Source organism: Echiichthys vipera, assembly GCF_963691815.1.
Source record: "Echiichthys vipera genome assembly, chromosome: 17".
NCBI lineage: Eukaryota > Metazoa > Chordata > Actinopteri > Perciformes > Trachinidae > Echiichthys > Echiichthys vipera.
The window spans coordinates 26985968-27010141 of NC_139842.1; the positions used below are offsets into that span (position 1 = coordinate 26985968).

Below are 24174 nucleotides of genomic sequence, written 5' to 3' on the forward strand. Positions count from 1 at the left end.
ATACATCAAATAAGCCATTGAGACAGTTTTTTCATGTAACAACTATTAACGGAGAAATCGGCCAAATATGGCGCCCATTCATTCCTAGCCATTCTGGCTTCTCGTGAACGCGGGAGGACTTACCGGATGTAGAAATGCCCGTGCGAGTCCATCTCGAACGAACGGAGCCTCTTATTCTTCAAGAGTACGATATTTTCGGGGTTTTTTTTTGTCCATGCCATCTATTGCTCTGTAGTTAATACACTGCGTAACTGTTGTCCATGTATGTAGTTGGCATATGTTTATGTATGTATTTAAATTAGCGGAAATAGTATATAATATATACGCCTACTGTATTAACGGTTTGTTTTCGTCAGTGGGCTTTTTTTTTTAATTCCAATTCTCTGACTAAAATGTGTCCTAAGCACTATTTTGAATATAACTGGAATTATTTATATATTTTATTCATATATTTATTAGAAATAGTACGTCTACCAAGTATTAACTAAATAAAATAACACAAATAGGGCTATCTAGTATGATGAAGTTTCACTGCCCATATTGTCTAACGACGGGCGTGGGCACTTGGAGCACAAAGGGTGTCAGAGACATCATCGGCCTTGTGAGAGGTTAAATACCTGGATCTCCACACCAGTTAGTTGGACCAGTCCCAGCCTGGTCAGATGCGTACATGGACTGATGAAGCCTCTTGGATGAGAGGTGAAACGTCTTCCTAGACAAACAACCAGTCCAGTTGTATTTGACTGAAATTGCTTTGAGGATAACGATGACCTGGTCGAATGAGAACATTCACAGGCATATTGTAATACACTTAAATTTCACACTGACAGTATCAATTCAATGTGTGATAATCTACTTGAACTGATGCTGCATTCAAGTGCCTCTAATAATAATAATAATACATTTCATTATTAAAGCACTTTTCATTTAGAAAGCAACCCTGAAGTGCTACAGAGTAAAACAAGATTAAAAACAGGTTTAAAAACAAAAGCATACAGACACAAAATTTAAGAGAAGGCTTCAGCAAAACTCACCTGAATAAGAAATTGAGGATTAAAATAAATGCCATTTATCATACCCACATAAACACACAACATTTTAATGAAAAAAGTGAGACTTTAATCAATTCAGTTCAATTTTATTTACATTGCCAAATCCTAACAAAGGGTGTCACAAGACACTACATACATATAGTGAAGGTCTAGACCACACTATGACCTATTTATGATTTACAGAGACCCCACTCCTCCATGAGCAGCAATTATAATATTTATATACAGTATTTATCCAGCAATCTTGCATGATTTACTGCAACACACACTCACACATATACGTATATATATATAATATAATGTTTGTATTCTTTAGTGGGCTTTTTTTAAAATTCCAATTCTCTGACTAAAATGTTTCCTAAGCACTATCTTGAATATAACTGTAATTATTTATATATTTTATTCATATAGTTATTAGAAATAGTACGGTACGACTACCAAGTACTATTTTATATATATATGTATATATGTGTGTGTATGTATACATACGCATGTCATTCAGGCTCCCTAGAACCCTTAGGGAAAAGGCATAAAGCACACACAGTATACAGGAGCAAGGCAGCAGGCTCTGGAGCATGTCAGCTCTACCATAAGGGCCATTAAGATAAGATAAGATCAATTTCAGAATAGACAGGTTGCTGAGACAGCTGTACACTCTACGATGGAAACAGTCAAATGGGACCCTGCTGACTTTGAATTACCGACAGTCAGAGAGCCAATAGAAAATGTAGAGGATGAAAGTGAACAGGAAGAGATGGAAGAGCTGGAGGGAAGAGGACTTGAGCAACATAAAAGTGAACAAGCAGAGATGGAGGAGAGTGGACAGGAGCAGGATGAAGAGGCTGCTAATCACACTTCGGAATTAGTATTTTCAAGTGTCACCTACTAACAGTAAATTTGGGATTCGCAATGACTGCAAGGCGTTGGTTATGAGAGGAGGAAACAAGGAGTCTTCCTTTAATACATCAAATTTGATCACCCACCTCAAGAAGAATCATGCGGAGTTATACGCTACATTTGTGCAGCAAAGTGATGAAAAGAAGCAACAGCCGACACCGAGAAAAAAACTTTTTCTATCGTTCATGATGCCTTATTCACCAAACTTGTGGAGCTCCTCGAGCCACGTTATGCCATGCCCAGTCGCAAGTATTTCACAGACCAGTGCTTACCCGAGTTGTACAGCATTGTTTACAGTCACGTCGAGAAGCTAATTTCTGGTGCTGTATCCATAAGTTCCACTACAGATATCTGTTCTTCAAGCGTTAACCAGGTTAGCATGTTGAGCTTGACTGCTTGACTGCTAATTTATTGATTGTATTATTTGCCAAGTTATGGCCTGTTACTCAGTCTGGAAAAAGAGAACTATGTTTGTTTACTACTGTGGACTGAAGATATGCATCTTCCTTGTTTTGATATTGTCTGTAGTGTTGTTTGAGGCAAAATATTCTCTCTAAAAACAGAAACAAATAAATGAATGTCACTTTTTTGGCACTTTTTTCAATAACTTATTTTGTATAGACAGTGTTTACATTTGAAAAGCCATGTTGCATTTATGTATGCATCCAGTGGGGCATCACAGAAAAATTAGGCATAATGTGTTAATTCCATAATAGGTGATATGTGATGTTGTTATCTAACAATGTTGGTTTAAAAAGACTGCATATGTCGGTATTGGGTGATATCGGTATCGGAAATCAAGGGTTGGACAATATCGGAATATCGGATATCGGCAGAAAAGCCAATATGGAGCATCCCTAGTTTTAGTCAGAATTGTCCATGACTAATTTTATCTAGTTTTAGTCGACGAAAACTTATGACATTTTAGTCTAGTTTTAGTCAAAGAAAATTGTATATTAGTCTCTTTTTAGTAATGCAATTATATTTAATCAATATAATAAAAGCACCTAGCAGTATTGACGAAACCAACATTTTCTTTTAGCCAAACCCATGCAAATATATTTTGTTTACATGTGTGTACGGTCTTGAATAAGTTATTCAAAGTCATGTTGATGCCAAATTCAGTTTAGTGTGGTTTGATATGTGAATAACAAAGCTACTGAAAGTATTTGGCCAACAAGGGATGCTTAGTACACTTATAGAGTGAGTCAGTCAGGTAGGAACTAAAAACCCACTTTACACACTCACACATGTTAACCGACGTTACACTCTCTCACAAACAAATATACATACACACGCTAGTCACACACGTTTGTTCTCAGCTCCAGTGGCTAACGTCTAAAGCTAGTGTTAAAATCCGACACATTAACCGTGGCCTCATGAGTAGCTTTCTAAAAATGAAGTGACGTTACGTGAATGTCTTGACTTACCTCAATTTCATTATGGGATGCCCTGAGATGTCTCTTAAGATTTGTGAGATGTCTCTTAAGATCCCCATATTTTTCCATAACAACTTTCCGTTTTCTTTTCCACGTCTATGAAATGAAAGTGTTTCTTCTTTTTCTCCCAAAGACGACCCCCGGCTGGCCGGCCATCGGTCCCTGTCTCATGTCAGACTTTGTTCTCATTGTTCTTTAGTTGTCATTAACGCTAACCCACAGCAGCTGCATCTTCTGAATCTAAATAATGCCGCGTGTGGGGATTGAGGAATTGACGTCGCCCAGACGCGAGACACAGGAAACAGAAAAACTGCAAAATAATAATAATAATAACTTAACGAGACGAAGCAACGTTATTTTGAAGAGACATTTTTGCATAGTTTTTATTTTGTAAACCACATTTCGTTTTGATTCGTCAAGAACATTGCATTATATATTTAATTATAGTTATCGTCACATGACCAGCATTTTCATTTCGTCTCGTCTAGTTTTCCTCACGTGATAAAGGTTTGTTGACGACAATATTTCGTCATCATTTTAGTTGACGAAAGCAACACTACTGAAGGGCTTGGAAAATCGTGGCCACCCTGAATTACTTTCAACTGCTTGTACACTTTTGCAAACACCGACACACATTCGTACTACAAAGTCTGGCATGCAATACATTTTGATTATAGGGAGACCCTAACACAGCAGTTGCAATATTACCTTACATGTCAGCAGGTCAGGACAGCGACGTAAGTGAACGGCTGTTAGCACCAGGGCCTGAACTTTTTTGGCCACCAGTTTTTTACCAGCCAATTATTTTTTTTGCCTAAAATAGAGGTGAACAACTCAGAACATGCATAAGAATGGTACTTGAACTTGTACAGAATCCACATTAAAATGCTGTTGAGTTATTCACCAACTTAATCTCATTAATGACTAGACCTACATAATGACTTACAACTGTGTTTGACCTGGTGTGGCAGGCATTTAACACCCAACTGCAATCCATTAGTCACTGTTTCTTTGTCAATGTAGTGTCATTAGATACCCAGGATCAACATTTTTAAAATTTTAGATTAACAATAAACATAAAAATGTATATCAAATCACTTAATGGTTTATGTTGCTCTTCAAGATAAAACATATTTTGACTTTTTTGACTGAATAACATTTAGATGAACAACAACAATAACAATCCTAATAATGAACAGAAACCAAACTACATTCCACTGTAATGTCCACTGAGGCTCTGAGTCCGTAAAGAGGAGGAAGAGCAGACTCTCCCCTCTGCTTCCTCCACTTTCCATACACGGGGCGATCCCCACAGTGCATCTCCTCTGTTGTGGCGTCGTACTCAAGCCAGTCGCCAACCTTGCCATCATTTTCCAATTTCCACTTTGCATTAAAGCGTCTTTTTTTTTTGTTCTGTTGCAGCCAGCGGCCTCTTCAAGGCGGCAGTATGCCGCCACATTTTTTATTTTTCTTCTTCTTCTCGTTTTTTTATCTTGAAAGTTCAAGAAAACAGCGGGGCTTGCTAAGCAACAATAGGCTACCTGATTGGTCAACAACACATAGAACAACACAACAGTGTTGTCTTATTGGCTACAAGCCAACATGACAAGTAAATTGACAGTTTTACTCGCTAATCACAAAAGTTACCCGCATTTGGCGTGTGGGCAGGGTGCCAATTTCATGCCCTGGTTAGCACTGAAAAAAGTCATCCCTGCTTGCTTTGTAAGAAAGCCAAGACAGCTGGAGGACCTTGACAGATGGAAGGCCACCGAACTTAGCCAATTTGCTGTTTACACAGTGAAGCTTGTGTTGAAGGGGAAGATCATTTGTTCTAGGAAGACGTTTTACCTCTCATCCAAGAAGCTTCATCAGTTCATGTACGCAACTGACCAGGCTGGGACTGGTCCAATGACTTTGACTGCGAGTCTACGGCGATTCCTGGCAGTTATCTGTAGCTGACTGAAACTTCCAGTTGGTTGGGAGTTCCACGACAGTTTACAGTAAAGTAATAACTGCCGCATGAGAAAACTTGAATTCTGTGTGTGTTTGACTGTGTTCTTCCATGCACTGCGCATCATCCTTGTCGCATCTTAGGCCCTTCAGAAAACAGACACAACACTTGCTCAAGCTTCCAGTGTTCTGCGGGCCAGCATCCAAGGGCTTCAGGAAATGAGAAAAAAACTTGGGGATAAGGGAGATAATCATTTTGTGAGTCTGGTGACACTTCTGTCACAAAGCAGGAGCCCGGACACAAGTGCCCTGCACAAATCACAGCCACGGGAGCACACTGGGGTAAAGGGAGCTGGATAGCTCTATATCAAAGAGCCCTAAGGACAGATGGGCTAAACATCTCTTATATTCTGTCATTGACACGCTTGTTGGAGCCTGTAACAAATGCTTCTCAGAGAAAGCAATGCAAACAGCAAAACGTTTAGACGCTGTGTTAAAATGTGATGCTGACGGAGCTGCCAGAGTGATAAAGAAATATTCTTCAACCCTCTCCATCAATGCTGATCTTGCCCACGCCAAAATGGTCATGATGAAAATGAGTTTGCGTGATGTCACTTTCGAAAAAACTCTGGAGCCACTGCCTTGACTGGGTTTTACCCAAACCCCAAAAAAGTCCTTAAATTGGCACTGTCTCTGCGGTATGATGGCACAGAAAACTCAGCATGGGTGGCCATTATTGACTTGAATGGGTTTTAACTAGGGATGCTCGATATTGGCTTTTCTGCCGATATCCGATATTCCGATATTGTCCATCCCTTAATTTCCGATACCGATATCACCCGATACCGATATATGCAGCCTTTTTACACCAAAATTCATCTCATATCACCTATTATGGAATTAACACATTATGCCAAATCTTATTGTGATGCCCCACTGGATGCATACATAAATGCAACACGGCTTTTCAAATGTAAACACAGTCTGTACAAAATAAGTTATTGAAAAAAGTGCCATTCATTTATTTGTTTGTGTTTTTAGAGAGAATATTTTGCCTCAAACAACACTACAGACATTATCAAAACCAGGAAGATGCATATCTTCAGTCCAGAGTAGTAAACAAACTTAGTCCTCTTTTTCCAGACTGAGTAACGACTGAGCCATAACTTGGCAAATAATACAATCAATAAATTAGCAGTTAAGCTCAACATGCTAACCTGTATTGGATCTAACGGATACAGCACCAGAAATTAGCTTCTCGACGTGACTGTAAACAATGCTGTGCAATTCGGGTAAGCACTGGTCTGAGAAATACTTGTGACTGGGCATGGCATAACGGGGCTCGAGGAACTCCACACGTTTAGTGAATCCGGCATCTTGAACGATAGAAAAAAAAAAATTCTCGGTGTCGGCTGTTGCTTCTTTTCATCACTTTGCTGCACAGATGTAGCGTTTAACTCTGCATGAATCTTCTTGAGGTGGGTGATCAAATGTGATGTATTAAAGGAAGACGCCTTGTTGCCTCCTCTCATAACTAACGCCTTGCAGTCATTGCAAAGCGCACAAATACTGTTAGGAGGTGACACTTGGAAATACTTCCAAACCACGGACATCTCATGCACCGGGAGAGCTGAAGGTTGTTAGCCACGGTTAGCAACCTACGAGTGAAGCGTGTTGTTGTTGTTATACGTCATCAAGCACGCGCCTGTAAACGGCCCGTGTTGCATTCAGGTACACTCGGAAATGCTGAAGCCTACAGAACTAACATCGGTTGTAAAAAACCCGATACCGATAATTCCCGATATTACATTTTTAACTCAATATCGGCCGATAATATCGGTGGGCCGATATTATCGGACATCCCTAGTTTTAACGGCTGACATGTTATGCCATCTGGAGGCCCCATCGCGTGTCACTCAGGGTAGAGAGCTCAGCTTTCACTTCCAGTTGTTTCTGCATCTGTAGGATGGCATGGTGATTTCCAGGCTGGCTGACAAAGGTGTATAGGCTTTCCATGGCACAGAAAAAAACAGAGGCCCCTTGGTTGACTTTGCAGGCTTCAACTAACACCAGATATAACTTGTACGTCATACAGTGGCACTGCATGAAAAGTGGGATTTGCGGCAGTTATTGCCACTGTAATGTGCCGTGGTCATGACTTTTGAGAGAAGCAGATTTCTGCTGCATCATACAAAGTGACACATCTCGCTTGGCAGAAAGCTGCACATTTTCAAAAAGTTCCCACGGTTGCTTAAGCCTTCATTCTCATCATGTCCTCTATAAGCTCTGCCACTTTTCTATACTGTACTCATGTTGTGCTTTCATGAGCAGATTCTGAGTGCTTCGCCAGTTTTTTTTCATGATGTATTTGTCCAGTCTCTGATCGCATTTATGTAAAAGCCTGGTCCCTAACACTGCACGAACAGAATATGGCATCAACCTGCTATGATATACTCAAGCCATGAATATGTCTTGAAATATACAGAGCTAAAAGCTCTGGCCTGTTTACTGGACTCACTTTTGAGATATTCTGGTAAAATTGGCTTTACTCACCAAATCTGACGTGCAACAGGTGTATAGAGGACGGCTGGAGTCTTCAGACACGCAGCGTGTGTCTATCGCTTTTCACGGGCTGTTTTTTCTTCATGCTGTCCGTGAACAGCTACTAGCAAGGCAAAACCGTTAGCTCGCTGTCTTTCCATTGGCTTCTACTACGTAGACTACGTACTTAATCAATCAGTATCAAATAACATCTTTCATATATTTATTCAGCCCAAGGTGGGCAACGTCAAAACTATAGAGGAGGGTCTAGACAGGACGGGCTTATGGAGAGGAGAAGATTTAAGCCGTGTCTCCCCTCTGTTGTTATGGGAAATGTACGGCCTCTCTATAACATAATGGATGAAGTGATGGCATTAACACGGAGCCACCCGGTTTACCGTGAGTGCAGTCTGATGTGTTTCACAGAGACATGGCTGCACAGGGACATTACGGACCAGAACATCTCAGTGGATGGCTTCCACACCATTTGGGCTGACCGGGACTGCACCGAGAGCGGTAAGTGGAAAGGAGGGGTGCTTGCCATTCTAGAAAAGAGCAGATGATGTAATCTTGGTCATATCACCATTAAAGAACAGCTCTGTAGCTTGGACGTTAAACTGCTGGCCGCTGGACTCTATTCATACCGTCTGCCTAGAGAGATCCTGCATGTCATCACTGTTGTTCTGTACATCCCTCCCTCTGCAAACCCGACATCTGCCTGCAGCATCATACACACCACCATCTCCAGACTCCAGACTCAACACTCCAGTGCCCTCATTATCATTTCGGGAGACTTTAACTACATCACCTGAGATAGAGTTCTGCCAACCTTCCAACAGTACATGAGCTGTCCTACCAGAGAGGAGAGGACTCTGGACCTGATGTAACCTAACATTAAGGATGCTTACATATCCTCTTCTCTTCCCACTCTGGGCAGGTCAGATTATAACCTGGTTCCCCTCAAACCCTGCTATGTTCCTCTGGTGAAGAGGAAGCCTACAACCACAAGGACTGTGAGAAGGTGGTCTTAGGAGGCTTATGAGACACTGCAGGGCTGCTTTGAAGTGACTGACTGGCCTGCACTTTGTGAGCAAACCTCTACAGTGTCCTTCACGCCTGACCTGGTGAGAAAACAGTTGACAAGACTCAACTCTGGCAAAGCTGCAGGCCCCGATGGCGTATTTCCCAGGGTGCTTAAAGCCTTTGCCCCCCAGCTGTATGGAGTACTGAGTCAAGTCTTCAGCCTGAGCCTGCACCTCCAGAGGGTCCCTGTGGTGTGAAAGACAACCTGCCTCGTGCCTGTGCCAAAGACGCCGCATCCCAGTGACCCTCAGGACTACAGACCTGTGGCCCTGACGTCCCACATCATGAAGACCATGGAGAGACTCGTCCTGGAGCAGCTAAGGCCTATGGTCAGGCCCTTCCCTGATCCACTACAGTCCACTTACCAGCCCTGCCTGGGAGATGAGGACTACATCACCTACCTGCTGAATAGAGTCTACAGTCATCTGGACAAGCCTGTGAGCACTGTGAGAGTCATATTCTTTGACTTCTCCAGTGCATTCAACACCATCTGTCCGGCTCTACTGGGTGAGAAGATGGCTGCGATGCAGGTGGAGGCCCCCATCGCGTCCTGGATTGTGGATTATCTGATGGGCAGACCACAGTATGTACGTGTTGGAATAATTGTACATAAAGTAATCTCATATTTACTCCAATTGCCTTTACATATAAACTCACCTTACTTGGTGTGTGTGTACAGCTAATTTGTGCAGAGTTGTTTTGCAGGTAGAAGAAATCAGATAAGCATTACTGCTGTTGAGTCACCAAAGAGGTATCTGTGCAAAAACAGAAACTGCTCATCTATTTAAAGACAGAACATGTTTCAAGGACGAGCAACATGTGCCCCCTCTCCCTAAGAGCTGTAACTCATGAAGATAATGAATTGCACAACATGTGAAGAGTTGCAGTTGTGTGCCCCCTTTCCCTTACAGCTATAACTCATATTGTAACTAGGGTCCACCTAAAGGAAATAAAGAGAAAGGGCTCGGCAGAATGTGTTTCAAAGCGGTAGGTGATTGTAACTGAACGCATCTCTGTCCGTTCTCCTTGCAAGTAATATAACTCTTGTCTTTCTCTCTTTTGTTATGTTTTGGATGTTTTAGGTTGCTTGAACCTGACAGTACGCCTACAGAACTGTGTGTCTGACAGGGTGGTCAGCAACAGTGGGGCCCCCCAGGGGACTTTCCTCTCCCCTTTCTCTTCACCCTCTTCACCTCAAACTTCAGTCCTGCCACCTTCAGAAGTTTTCTAATGACTCAGAAATAGTTGGCTGCATTGGGAAGGGGTATGAAAGTGAACACAGAACTGTTTTGGGCAATTTTGTCACTTGGAGTGAGTTGAATCTTCTGTAGCTCAACGCGACTAAAACAAAGGAGCTCATAGTGGATCTGAGGAAGGTGAAAACACCTGTGACCCCTGTCTCCATCTGGGGGGTCCCTGTCGACACTGTAGAGGAGTATAAGCCTGGGGGTTTACTTCAATAATAAGTTGAACTGTACTAGAAACGCTGAGGCTGTCTACAAAAAGACCAAAGTTGACTCAGATGTTAAGGTCCTTTAACATCTGCCGGACGATGCTGAGGATGTTTTATGAGTCTATTGTGGCCAGTGCAATCTTCTTCTCTGTCACATGATGGGGCAGTGGGCTGAAGGTCGCAGACACCAACACCCGAACCACCTCAACTAGCTCCTTCAACGCAAAGGACCGCTTGCACCGCTTGACCATAGGTGAGGGTAGGAACGAAGATTGACCGGTAGATCCAGCTTTGCCTTCCGGCTCTCTTTTTGTCACAACGGTACGGTAGAACGACTGCAATACCGCCTGCTGCTCCGATTCACCGGCCAAACTCACGTTCCATCGTCCCCTCACTCGTGAACAAGATCTCGAGGTACTTGAACTTGTTAACTTGTGGCAAGGACTCATTCCCTACCTGGAGTAAGCATTCCACCGGTTTCCTGCTCAGAGCCATGGCCTCAGATTTAGAGGTGCTGATCCTCATCCCAGCCGTTTAACACTCGGCTGCAAACCGATCCAGTGAGTGCTGAAGGTCACTGACCAACGATGCCATCAGGACCACATCTGCAAAAAAGCAGAGATGAGATCCTCAGCCCACCAAACTGCAACCCCTCCCCACCACGACTACGCCTTGATATCCTGTCCATGTAAATCACAAACAGGATTGGTGACAAAGCGCACCCCTGACGGAGGCCGGGAACGAATCCAACTTACTGCCTAGGATCAGGACACACCTCTCGCTTTGGGTGTACAGAGATTGGATGGCCCACAGAAGTGACCCCCAGAAGTGAAGACTTATGAGCATCCTTTTGTTTGAAGTCGTTTAATAACAGACGGCCGCGGTGCTCATCTGGGGGTTTGTATGTATCCCCACACCCGCCCGGCGCAACTCCAGAGAAGAACAGGGTCAAACCCCTATCCAGGAGTACGGTTCCAGAACCGAGACTGTGCGTGGAGGTAAGCCCCACCAAATCAGTAGTGGGAATAGTTATAAACCTGTGAATTAAAACAAGAATTGCAAACATTGGAAAGGAAATATTTAAGAGTAAACTTAAAACTTTCCTCTTTGATAAAGGTCACAGCTAGGGCTTATGAACCCTTAGCTATGTTGTTATTGGCATTCAATTTCTCTTAGAGCGTGCTCACACTGTCCTTTTGGCCGCGGCCAAAACCGTTTTTTCAGCTAAAGCCTAGTACCTTTAAGCAATGTGAGTGCACCCGCTCCGCGCTCAACTGCGGCCAGCGGACCGTCCACGGCCCGCTTGAAGTGGTGGGCTTTAGCGGAGCCGTTTGCACATGTACGAGCACGAGCGTGCGCACGTGTATGAGCACGAGCACGAGCCCTACGGCAGTAGCGTTATGTCCGCCTGTTCAGACATGTAAATAGAAGGACGGACCATGCGCGGACATTTAACAACAACAACAATGCCGGTGAAAGGTTCACGTTTGGTGTGGTGCGGAGGTGGAGTGTTTACTGCAGATTTGGTCGGATGAAAATATTCAAAAACAGTCGACAAGACACACAAAAACTCTGAGGTCTATGGAAAGATTTGTAAACAAAGCCACACACACGCGATCAATGCGTGTGACGTGTTACGGCGTGATGGCGTATGGACAGCAAGAAGCATTGGCCGAGGCCCAGGCGGTGTGAGTACAAACGGGGCTGGGGCGCGGGGGGGAGAGGGAGGGGGGACAAGTACCCTAAAGTCCGGGTCTCGGTCCGGGAGGACAGTGTGAGCACGCTCTTAGAGCCTGCATGTACGGGGCCTAAGCTGATTATGTTATGCTTAATTAGGCTGATATATGCCTAGTCTGCTGGGGGATAATCCTGTTCCTGATACTCTAAGCTTTTATCCTCTCTGTCTGTATCATTCATGTCTCATCAATGCATGTTACTAATTCAACTTAATGTTTGCCACCATAATTATTATCATTACCATGTTATGTGACTTTAGCTATGCCTGTTTCTTGCTGTGCTTCTGTATTAACTGCCATAACATATAAGTCATATTCACATTGCTTTAGCTATCACTATAGTTACTGTTACTTTGTGGTTGCTTGGATCTCTAGAAGTGTGTCTGTCTGTCTTTGTGTCTGTCTTTGTCTCTCTCTGTCCATCTGTCTGTCTTTTCTCTCTTTCCCTCCTTTTCTTCCTCCCCAACCGGTGCAGACAGATGTCCGTCCTCCACAGAGCTGGGTCTGTCCGACATTCCTGCCTGATATAGGGAAGGTTTTCGTTGCCACCGTACTCTATGGGGGAATTGTTGGGTCTCTGTAAATCATAAATAAGTCATAGAGTGTGGTCTATATCTACTCTGTTAAGTGTCCTGACATAACCTTTGTTATGATTTGGCACTATAAATAAAATTGAATTTAATTAGTCAATATATTTGTTCTAACTAAAGCCGGCATTACTTTTACATTTAAACATTTGCCTCCTGAGTCTCGTTCTCACATTCCATGGTGCTCCAGTAGTCGAACCTAACTGATACACTAATCCACCAGTCCTGGCATTGTGAAATTCCTCATAAGTGCGCTGAACGGACGGGGGCCGCACTAGACCAAACCATAACAATATGGCGACCGGTGTGAGTAGTAGCAGCAGCGTTAAGCCAGCGCCTTCAAACCTGAAAGCAGACGTGTGGATTAATTTTGTATTCCCATGTTAACGTGGAACACAGGAAAGATATAAAAGTAAGGTGTTGTGCAAACTTCACCAGGCGGTTCTTAAATACTGTAGCAACATGACAAACCTGCGAAACCACCTGAGCCGACACCATGCAGATGTTTTGCAGCAACCCGTGGCTAAATCCGCGGATCCAAAACAAACGCAACTCGACAGATCCCTTATGTGCAAACTGGCGCAAGGTTCTGTCCGGGCATCACATAACATGTAATACAGCACTGTCATGTTTTATTTCTTTCCCTTTGTACACCTTAAACTGGTATTGTTGTGCTGATGTTATATTTTCAGTTGGTTTTTTTTACAAAAATGCTAAGTTTTTTATTTAGTTTCCAAGCGGAAAGAAATACATAATTGAAGTTACATGCACTTTAGTTCAGTGTTAATACAGCACTGTCATTTTTTAAATACTTTTGTATGTATGTGTATCAAATACATGCATGTACTGGTATTATTGAGCTGATGTTTTATTACTCAAAATGTTATGAGATGGTTAAAAATTTCCAAGAGAAAAGAAACGCACAATTTAAATTTACATGCACTGTAGTTGAGTGTTTAAGCAGTGTCCTGTTTTATCATGCTATGAGTTGTACCACAGCTGTTAATAAGGCATGAAACAAAATAAATTATTTGAAAAATTGACCTGGTACTCTTACGTGCGGATTTCTACGTGATACTGAAGCGATACCGAGGCATTTCAATCTATATCGAATCGAATCGATATCGAATTGAACCGCGACCCAACGAATAGAAATCGAATCGAATCGTGAGATTCTTAACAATACCCAGCCCTAATTGACCCACATGTTAAACAGGTCGTTTTTTTTAAAATTCATGAATAATTGGGGGCGTGGCCTCTTTAGTGTCAGCTACACTATGGTCCTCACTTATCTTCGGAAGCTAGTTGTCAGGATTAGGATGCTAACTCCGTCATCTCGACCTGGACTGCTGTCATTCGTGTGGTGGTGTTTCCATAAGTGACAAGATGGTTTGCTCTTCGATCAACTGTACAAACAGATGGTTTAGGAACACACAATGTTAACGTTAGCTTTGTTATGCTAATTAAGTAGCCGCACTTGCACAATGACTTGCAGTACAGCCTGCTATCTATGACACATAAACTAGATGCTAATACGGAGCGCAGGGAGGATTCGGACCGCGAGGGTCGTTGTTTTACAGTCTGTGAGTCAGATCTGGCTGCCTGCACTTTACTCTCGGAGCCGGTGTAATCTCCGCTAGAAACACTGGACTCCCACTCCCGTTTATCTAGTAATGTGTTCTGTTAGCCTAGCTCCCAGGTGGTGGTGCTAATGTGGCTAATTCAGTAAACGTCAGCCAGACAGACGTATCTCCCTCCCCCCAACGTTACATCAATGTTCTTTTTTGGTAAGAGTAAATGAGGAGGGGTCAAAGTCCGACAAGATGGAGGCTCCCAGAGGCGAATATGATTGGATCAATTTGAGAGAGCGCCGTGTTTCCACTAGCCCTGTAAAATGGCTGCTCAGAGTTTCAGGGCATGCCCTCTCAAATGGCCGCACACTCTCCCTGTTTCCATTACAAAAAAAGGCCCCAGAGGGATTTACGAGACTCCGGAGGTGACATAGCACTCTGAATGGGTTTCCATCGCCGGCTGATCAGTGATACAGCTCGCGCCATGAACAATAAGGAAGAGACGCCAAGATGGAAGGAGCAGAGGAAACCAACATGGCCCGGACCTCTTGGTTTATAACTCTGCTCTTTCATTTTTGCTGCTCCATATTCTTAATAAAAGTGTGCTTGGTACTGCTTCGCTGGCTTTAAAAATGGCGCAGGTTATTGTGGCATGAGTACTACCTCACATCCCGCTTTGCACGTCACATCCTGCTTAGCATTGTACGATCAGCAATCGGGTATATCTCAGGGGACAAAAGAGAGACATTTTTGACTCGGTCAAACGGCCTCCTGAGCGATTCAATTTCGATATATAAAAAAATCTGAAAAGTGTGCCAACATGCCCTGGGCTTCCCTATCAGGTGAGAAGACAAGAAGGATGTGACACACAAACCATGACCTACAAGAATGTGTTCAGACTTTACCTTGATAATTAACAGCTCTGTTAAAATGGGACTGACAAGGCCAATAAAGTGATCACCAATTTGAAAAATCTCATTGAAAAGATCCTATGAACTCTCACAAAACTGTATAGATGAAGAAAATACTGTAATAGATGTAAAACATGAAAAACACCTCAAAAGGGAACTTTGTCAATGCAGGGGTCCTCAAATCTTTCAAATCTTTTTAATTTAATTTCTTTTCACAAAAAGAATTAGAATCACAAAACAAACCCTATGTCTTAGATATTTGATAAGTATTACATATTTGACATAGCATCACAAAGTACTTTGGATAACACTACCGGCCTCTTTACATTAGTGTTGACCTGGTAAACTATGCCAATAATAACATGGGGTCCCTCCACTGTCTCTCTATAAACTGAGGGGACCTTGGCATGGTCAGCATTGTAGACCTCTGAACTAAACGATCCAACAATGATCCTACAATGAAATAAACATCAACCGATCACTTGTTTTTGCATTTATATGCAAAGTTTTCCGTCCGCACAGCCTTGAATCAAGAAATATCTGCGTCCACACGAAACCAGTGAAACCAACTCCAAACGCTGTAGTACACATGCCAGGCCTGGATGTGGAGCTGTTACTACACCAACAACAAAGAAGAAGAGACGGGGAGACGCTGTGGAGAATACAAACACTGGAGAGTGTCTCTCCAAATCTGGAGACTTCCCAAATCCTCCTCCATCCTATAGAGAAATGTGTCCACTGTTTCTGGTGTTAGTGGAGACTTTTGTGCTGTTTTTTAATTTAATTTCTTTTCACAAAAAGAATTAGAATCACAAAACAAACCCTATGTCTTAGATATTTGATAAGTATTACATATTTGACATAGCATCACAAAGTACTTTGGATAACACTACCGGCCTCTTTACATTAGTGTTGACCTGGTAAACTATGCCAATAATAACATGGGGTCCCTCCACTGTCTCTCTATAAACTGAGGGGACCTTGGCATGGTCAGCATTGTAGACCTCTGAACTAAACGATCCAACAATGATCCTACAATGAAATAAACATCAACCGATCACTTGTTTTTGCATTTATATGCAGAGTTTTCCGTCCGCACAGCCTTGAATCAAGAAATATCTGCGTCCACACGAAACCAGTGAAACCAACTCCAAACGCTGTAGTACACATGCCAGGCCTGGATGTGGAGCTGTTACTACACCAACAACAAAGAAGAAGAGACGGGGAGACGCTGTGGAGAATACAAACACTGGAGAGTGTCTCTCCAAATCTGGAGACTTCCCAAATCCTCCTCCATCCTATAGAGAAATGTGTCCACTGTTTCTGGTGTTAGTGGAGACTTTTGTGCTGTTTTGGACTCTGATCACTCTGCAGTTAGTGTCCGCAACGAGCAGAGGGTGCTGCTGTGTGCCCCTTCCCCGTCCCAAAGCACTCACAGGCGCCACTTTCTCACTACATTTAGAGATTTTTCACACCTTCTTAGAACTTGATTTAGAAAAAAGAGACTAGAGAGCAGTTTAGCTCCTTATTCAGAGCATCAGGGAAAAGGGAGAAATCTGTGATCGGCCTAATTAATTCCCATGCATGTGGCTCAGAGTCGTGGCTCATAGTAGTTTAATATATTACTATATGTAGCATCTATATTAGTTTAATTCTATATTAGTTTTTAATTTACAATCAAGAATCAGATCTTGCACAAACACTCCGATACTGCAGGTGGCGGTATGCTCTTATTCGGCCTCTTCTTTTTTTGAAGAAGAAAAGTTTGCTTCCGGTTCACGTGACTCCAAGCAGCTGATTATACAAACAAGTCATGGCGGATAGAGGAGCAAAAGAATCCACCAAACCTGCATTTACAGCGGCAGAGAAACAACTCCTCCGCCGCCGGCAGGAGCTCGACTACTGGAAGAGAAACGCGTCCCGGGTCCGCAGCCGGAACCTGTGGACCGGCCTGGCTATCGGAGCGTTTGTGGTCGGCATGTGTATCCTTCGATCACACTCATGTGTCCTTCATCCAGGTGCCCCAGAGAGAGATGAAACGAATTTAAAACTACAGTGAAATTGGCTGTCAGGAGTTGCATAATCGGCTTAAAAGAAACAGTGCTGTGTCTACTGTAGCCTATGGACTAGAGTGAAGAAAACATGTTGTGACAGCAGAATACAAATGGAATTTTTACGTTTTCCTGACAGTATAATCTGAAATTATTGCGCAACAACAAAAAACAAAATAATAGTTAGGATCTCTCTTGGCTCATCTTCAGTCTTCAGGTAGCTATCGGTGTAAATAATACTAAGTGCGGTCCAGATGCGTATTGAAAGGTAAGGTTAATACTCAGAGAGCTCCTGTGACCTCTTTAAACAGGTAGATCAACTCTACAGAGGCAGAATTGTAAATTGTTTATTTAAGCGAAATGTAGTTGATAATGAACATTTTCTGTTGTGAAATTGAGTCAATTGAAATGTGTTCTATGGTTATTTTAATTATAATTATCTGTCACCAGAGGGAGCCAAAGCATAGTCTATGTCCATAATCATATTTGAAGCACAATACAGTAACCCCCTCCGCTGTGTAAAAGGATTAAAAACAGGCATCTCGTGGAACTTTGAATACTTATGTTGATTTGAAAACAGCATTGTTCTGTTGTAACATGAACAAGTGAAAGTCCTACTATAACGTGATGTCTGCCTTGGTGAGTGAAAGCAAAGCAGCTATCAGGTTCTCTTAGTTTGATTTTAAAGGATAGGACATGTTTTATTCTGTATTTTTTTCTTACTGTCAACAAATCCTATGAAATGACCAAAACCAACTATGTGTTATCCCTATGCTGAATCCTCCCAACTCTCCAAGTCCATTCTTTCCCACTGAGGACATAAATGTTTGAAAACTGGTCGTACATGTAGTATAGTTATCATAAAAGGCTCAGTCTTTGATCAATTGTTGCTCAAACAAAGTAAGTAGTGCTATTCTTGGGGAGTATTTTCAGCCGCAGACGAATTCACATTTAGGTCTTTTCATGGGATTTGTATATGTGTGTATATACATATATATAGAATTCAACTAAGAGGACATGACAACTACTTTATTCTCACCGACAAAGCCCCATATCATGTCGTCATAGCATATTTATTCCAAAATAGAATTAGGAAAAAACTGTTTCTTTTATCAGGAAAAGTTTTTTACAATCCCCTTTTCAAAACCATAATAAATCAAATATGTTGATATAAATTTACAGCCATGTCCACAATGAAGCACCTTCTTTTTGTTCTGAAAAAGATTTTGACTCTGTTCACACTGCAGTTCCAAGTGACCAGAATCAGATTTTTCCACTCATATGTGACCCATATCTGATTGGCTTTTGACAGAGTGAAAAGCACAATTCCCATTGAATCTGACATTTTCAAATAGTCATTCTAACCGCGCTGATTTGTAAATGATTGACAAATAAAGTTGATTGAAAAAAGAAGTGTGCCACTGGTGGGAGCCAGGAACAGAATTTTATTCAATTCAGTTTTATTTAGAGTGCCAAATAATAACAGAAGTTATCTCAGGATACTTTACAGAGTAGGTAAAGACCACACTCTATGACTTATTTATGATTTACATAGACCCAACAATTCCTCCGTAGAGTACGGTGGCAATCAGAACAAATATGGAGGACAGCAGTGAAGCAGGTGGCCAGGGGAGGGAGAGTGAAGGTTCAGACCTCAGTAGTATTTAGGCCACATTTAAAGATGTGCTGCGAACAGCCAAAAAATTTGAGCAATAAATCAGAATTGTGCATTAAGACCTGCAGTGTGAACGGAACCCTAGATCCTCTTTCTTTGGTTTAAGGCATGAGCTGAAGTTGTTCACCACCCACTGTTCCATATATTTAAAGGGATAGTTGAGATGTATTGAAGTGGGGTTATATGAGGTGCTTATCCTTTATCAATGCGGTACATTTTCTCAACTGTAGAATTCTCAACTGTATTACACAGCAAAGCCGCTGTTTGAGTCAGACTTTATGCAACAGTTTGCTTATGTGTAGGAATATAGAAGCTTGAGGAAATAGCAGCAGCAGTAGTAGTAGGACAGGAAAGGGCTGTCTGACAGCAAGGCTAAGTGGAGAAAATAATCTAAATAGAGCGTACACTTAATGGCCCTCATTTATCAATTTATCTATATATATATATATATATATATATATATATATACACACACACACATATATATATATATATATATATATATATATATATATATACATACATACATTTTTTATTATCATTTCAGGCTGTAAAACAAAAAAAATTGACTATTTCAAAAGGGTATCATAACTTTCTATAAGCACTGTAGATCTCTCTCAAAGCTCTGCAACATTCCCAACAAGGTACATGGCTGTTTTGGATGTGTCATTGTGCTTTCCTTTGACCTGTCGTTGTTCAGTTAGCTACACCATACTCTCCGTCAAACAGGAGAGAATCATGGAGGAGCTGGATGACGAAGCCAAGATCCACATAATCAGAGGGCCACGGACTGGCGCCAACTCCTGATGACACTGACCGAGAACTGTCCTGGACTTACTGGCCCCTGGACATATCTGAGGCATCCTTAGATTGTATTGTTACATCACACTGGCACGTGATGAGTCATGTCTGCTGAGCTTTAAATACTTCAGACACTCGAGCCTCCCTCCCACTGCATGGTACGGCACCGCTCAACTTGAATCCCCACTACACGGACAGGGTCCTGTCTGCAGTGGAAAACAAAAACTGAGAAGAGCACCTGGTACCAAAAGTCAGTTAAGTCGAGCTGAACCATGCAGTGGAAATAAGGTATTACATGCCACGGGCCACTCCAGTTCATACAAGGACATTACAAATGTTTTCATTGCTTGTTCACTCTTTGAAAATACATCAAGTTCGTTGTTGATTTTTGAACTATTTTCTGTATTGATATAAACCTACATTGAATGAAACTATGGGTGTGCGAAGATGTGATGGTGGGGCGTTCAGACCGGACACGATAGACGCGATTAAATCATTTGAAATGCGATTACGTGTCACTTGATCCTATTTTGACCAATGTGGTCCAAATAGTATGAAGGACACTTTTGGAGCAACGAGGCAATTAGTAAGCAGCTGCCATCAGCTCAGCTGGCTCAAATGAGTAGGTATACTAGTGCTATCCAGGGATCTGAACTTTTCTAAATGAACAGAATTGAGTTCTCAGATGAAGTGTGTGGCTCTTAAAAGAGCCGTTGTGTCGATTGTGATCAGGCCGTCAGTGATTTCACCTCAGAAACTGTAGAGGGTGCTGCATCTTAAGCACACAGCAGGTCTCCTCGTAGTTCAGACCAGGATAAACTTCAAAATTAGAGAACAAATTATTAATACTTGATTTATCCTGAAATACTGTTAACTTTTATCATTCAGAATTTGATTATCAGCTGTGACTACCGTATACCACTGCTGTACTAGCATGTTTTTTGAATAACCAAGGCACTTCTACAAAAACCTTTATTTAGTGAAAAAAACAGTGATCAGAATGAGAGAACAGTAACCTTTGTGTCAGAAGAGAAGATTTTAACAATGTTTTCTACTATAGAATTCAAAAATGAACAGGAAGTGTAGAGGCCACAGCTTTGAATGACTTCAGCACATCTGCACCCACAGGATATCACTAGTTTCTCACACTGCTCTGGTTTGATCTTGGTCCATTCTTCTTCAGTCTCTTCCACAGTTCACTAACTGGAGTGGGATTCTTAGAAATTACTTTGTTGCCAAGGATTTTCCAGAGATTCCCTATGGGGTTTAGATCTGGATTTTGGCCGTTTTATTGTTATAATATTCTGAGCTTCAGTGAACTGCTTCACCTGTTTCACAGTGTGACAGGGGGCATTGTCTTGCATGAAAATTACAGCTGATTGGGAGACAGTTGCAGTGGAGGTATTGCATGTTCAAGGAGGTTCACATAAACATTTGTATTCACTCTGCCATGTAGCTGTACAAGAGGCCCAACTCCTACTGTCTTAGGGTTTATGTCACCTTAGAGCGGCTTGCCATCTTGCAAAGTAACCAGGGGCCTCACTTATAAAGTTTGCTGAGCACAGAAACATTGCGTAGACAGACAGAAATGTGTGCTGGCAAAAATTGGTATTTATAGAAAAAGTATTTGCAGAGAAGCGTGCATATTCCTACACCAACTATCGCCTCTGAGAAGAGCTCCAGCTAAGTTTTTCCCACTCGGGAATCAGCGACACTCGACGGAAACGCCATGAAATACAGCTGAGTCGTAAGAAAGAACACACATTAACTTTAAAATAATTGGCACCAAATGTATTTCCCACTGCATAAAGCCTAGTTGTAGTTGTGGATAGGCTATACTGATATAGGACTATACTGTTGGAACTAGGGATGCTCGATATTGGCTTTTCTGCCGATATCCGATATTGTCCAACCCTTAATTTCCGATACCGATATCACCCGATACCGATATCACCTGATACCGATATATGCAGCCTTTTTACACCAAAATTCATCACATATCACCTATTATGGAATTAACACATTATGCCTAATTTTATTGTGATGCCCCACTGGATGCAAACATAAATGCAACACGGCTTTTCAAATGTAAACACAGTCTGTACAAAATAAGTTATTGAAAAAAGTGCCATTCATTTAATTGTTTGTGTTTTTAGAGAGAATATTTTGCCTCAAACAACACTACAGACAACATCACAACAAGGAAGATGCATATCTTCAGTCCAGAGTAGTAAACAAACTTAGTTCTCTTTTTCCAGACTGAGTAACGACTGAGCCGTAACTTGGCAAATAATACAATCAATAAATCAGCAGTCAAGCTCAACATGCTAACCTGTATTGGATCTAACGGATACAGCACCAGAAATTAGCTTCTCGACGTGACTGTAAACAAGGCTGTACAGTTCGGGTAAGCACTGGTCTGAGAAATACTTGTGACTGGGCGTTATACAGACATAACGGGGCTCAAGGAACTCCACACGTTTGGTGAATCCGGCATCCCGAACGATAGAAAAAGTTTGTTTCTCGGTGTCGGCTGTTGCTTCTTTTCATCACTTTGCTGCACAGATGTAGCGCATCACTCCGCATGATTCTTCTTGAGGTGAGTAATCAAATGTGATGTATTAAAGGAAAACGCCTTGTTTCCTCCTCTCATAACTAACGCCTTGCAGTCATTGCAAAGCGCACACTTACTGTTAGTAGGTGACACTTGGAAATACTTCCTAACCACGGACATCTCATGCACCGGGAGAGCAAGCTTGTTAGCCACGGTTAGCAACCTACGAGTGAGCGTGTTGTTGTTATACGTCATCAAGCACGCGCCTGTAAACGGCCCGTGTTGCATTAAGGTACACTCGGAAATGCTGAAGCCTACGGCCCGTGTTGCATTCAGGTACACTCGGAAATGCTGAAGCCTACAGAACTAACATCGGTTGTAAAAACCTGATACCGATAATTCCCGATATTACATTTTTAACTCAATATCGGCCGATAATATCGGTGGGCCGATATTATCGGACATCCCTAGTTGGAACACATTTAACCTGTTTTTCCCTGAGTCCCTTTTTGAGGTTCCTGCTCGAAAATGACATGCTCAGAATAAATAGGGTATATCTCTGTAATTAGAAGCTTTATGTGCATTATCTTGGTATTACAATAAAGGTAACACTTGTGAGATTCCATCAGAAGTGTAAGCAGCTCTATAAATTCAACTGTGTCAGAGTAAATGCAGATGGAACACAGCATAAATGGAAGAATTTCTTCCCTCGCCTAAAGAAACGTAATTTTATATAAATATCCCTTTGAAAATAATGCTACAGTAGCCAAAAAACTCAATAAAGCCATGGAACAACATCCGGATATCAACTGTGAGAAGTTTGATGCTGCTGAAATTAAGCAGAGAAAAAATTATAGAGGTTTAGTAAAGAATTATATAGGCGTCCTCAAGTTTGGCATAATTTGGCACAATCTGGCACAATTTTGCACCACTAGTGCCATTTGAGGTTTCTTAGGTACCAAGTTGTAAAATTCATTTAATTTAATTTAAACGTTATTCTGGGTCTAAGAAAAAAAATAAATAGGACCCTACAAAAGGACTACATTTATCTCCAACAGGAGCAGAGTACTTTATTCACTATCATACAACAATAACTGTAATAATATAATAATAGTAGGGACATAGTAATAAAAAATAGTAACAATAATGATGGAAGTCAGCAACAGCAACAACAACTAAGTGCCACAACAAAGTGCAATAGCAACAGCAAAGTGCACAACAAAATATTCTGCAAACAACTATTTACAGGACACAAATCCTTGGTTTGCACAGCCACAAGAAGATAAAATACACAAAAGCAGCAGAACAGCCAGTGTCAGTCCGTATATTTTTGCGTCAAGCTAGCCTTCAGTGTGTCACTGTGCGTCATAACCTTTCAGCTGACAGCCCCTTTGTCCTTACGCGCGGCAATATCTTCCGTCCCCATTGGTCAATCTTGAAGCATGACACCTCGTTGGAATCGTAAGAACCAATAGAATCAAGTCCTGAGCATTGTTTTCAGTTAAACCACATGACTAGTGAATCACAAAGCGATAAGGATGAGCGATGCTACGTGACGGACAGGCGCTTTGACCCAATCAGAGCCTTTGAAAAGCGGGCTAAGCATGTCAAAGAAGCCAGAAAGACCTCCAAAGCATGCTGGGAGATGTAGTCCTTCCATTTCAGCAGTTTTTATTTCTGTGGATTAAACCTTTCCCTGATGTTTTCGCCTCACATTGTTTGATTGCTCGGTGTTGTAACTGTGTTTGTTGGTCATACGAATGGTTTATATGAGTGTGTAGAAGAGATTCTTAGCTTTCTGTGGGTATGCAGCATGTGTGTCTGTATGCAAGCTACACGTTGCTGCAGAGGGGTATGTTGTTATACTGCCTGA

General features: G+C 41.9%; 1 protein-coding gene across 1 annotated transcript; it reads left to right on the plus strand.

Moving 5' to 3' along the window:
* Positions 1–17030: 17030 nt before the first annotated feature.
* Positions 17031–20346, plus strand: coa3b (cytochrome C oxidase assembly factor 3b). The gene is made up of 2 exons (XM_083932017.1): positions 17031–17202; positions 19647–20346. The coding sequence occupies exons 1-2, from the start codon at positions 17034–17036 to the stop codon at positions 19751–19753; spliced, it is 276 nt and encodes a 91-aa protein (XP_083788143.1). The 5' UTR covers positions 17031–17033; the 3' UTR covers positions 19754–20346.
* Positions 20347–24174: the final 3828 nt, after the last annotated feature.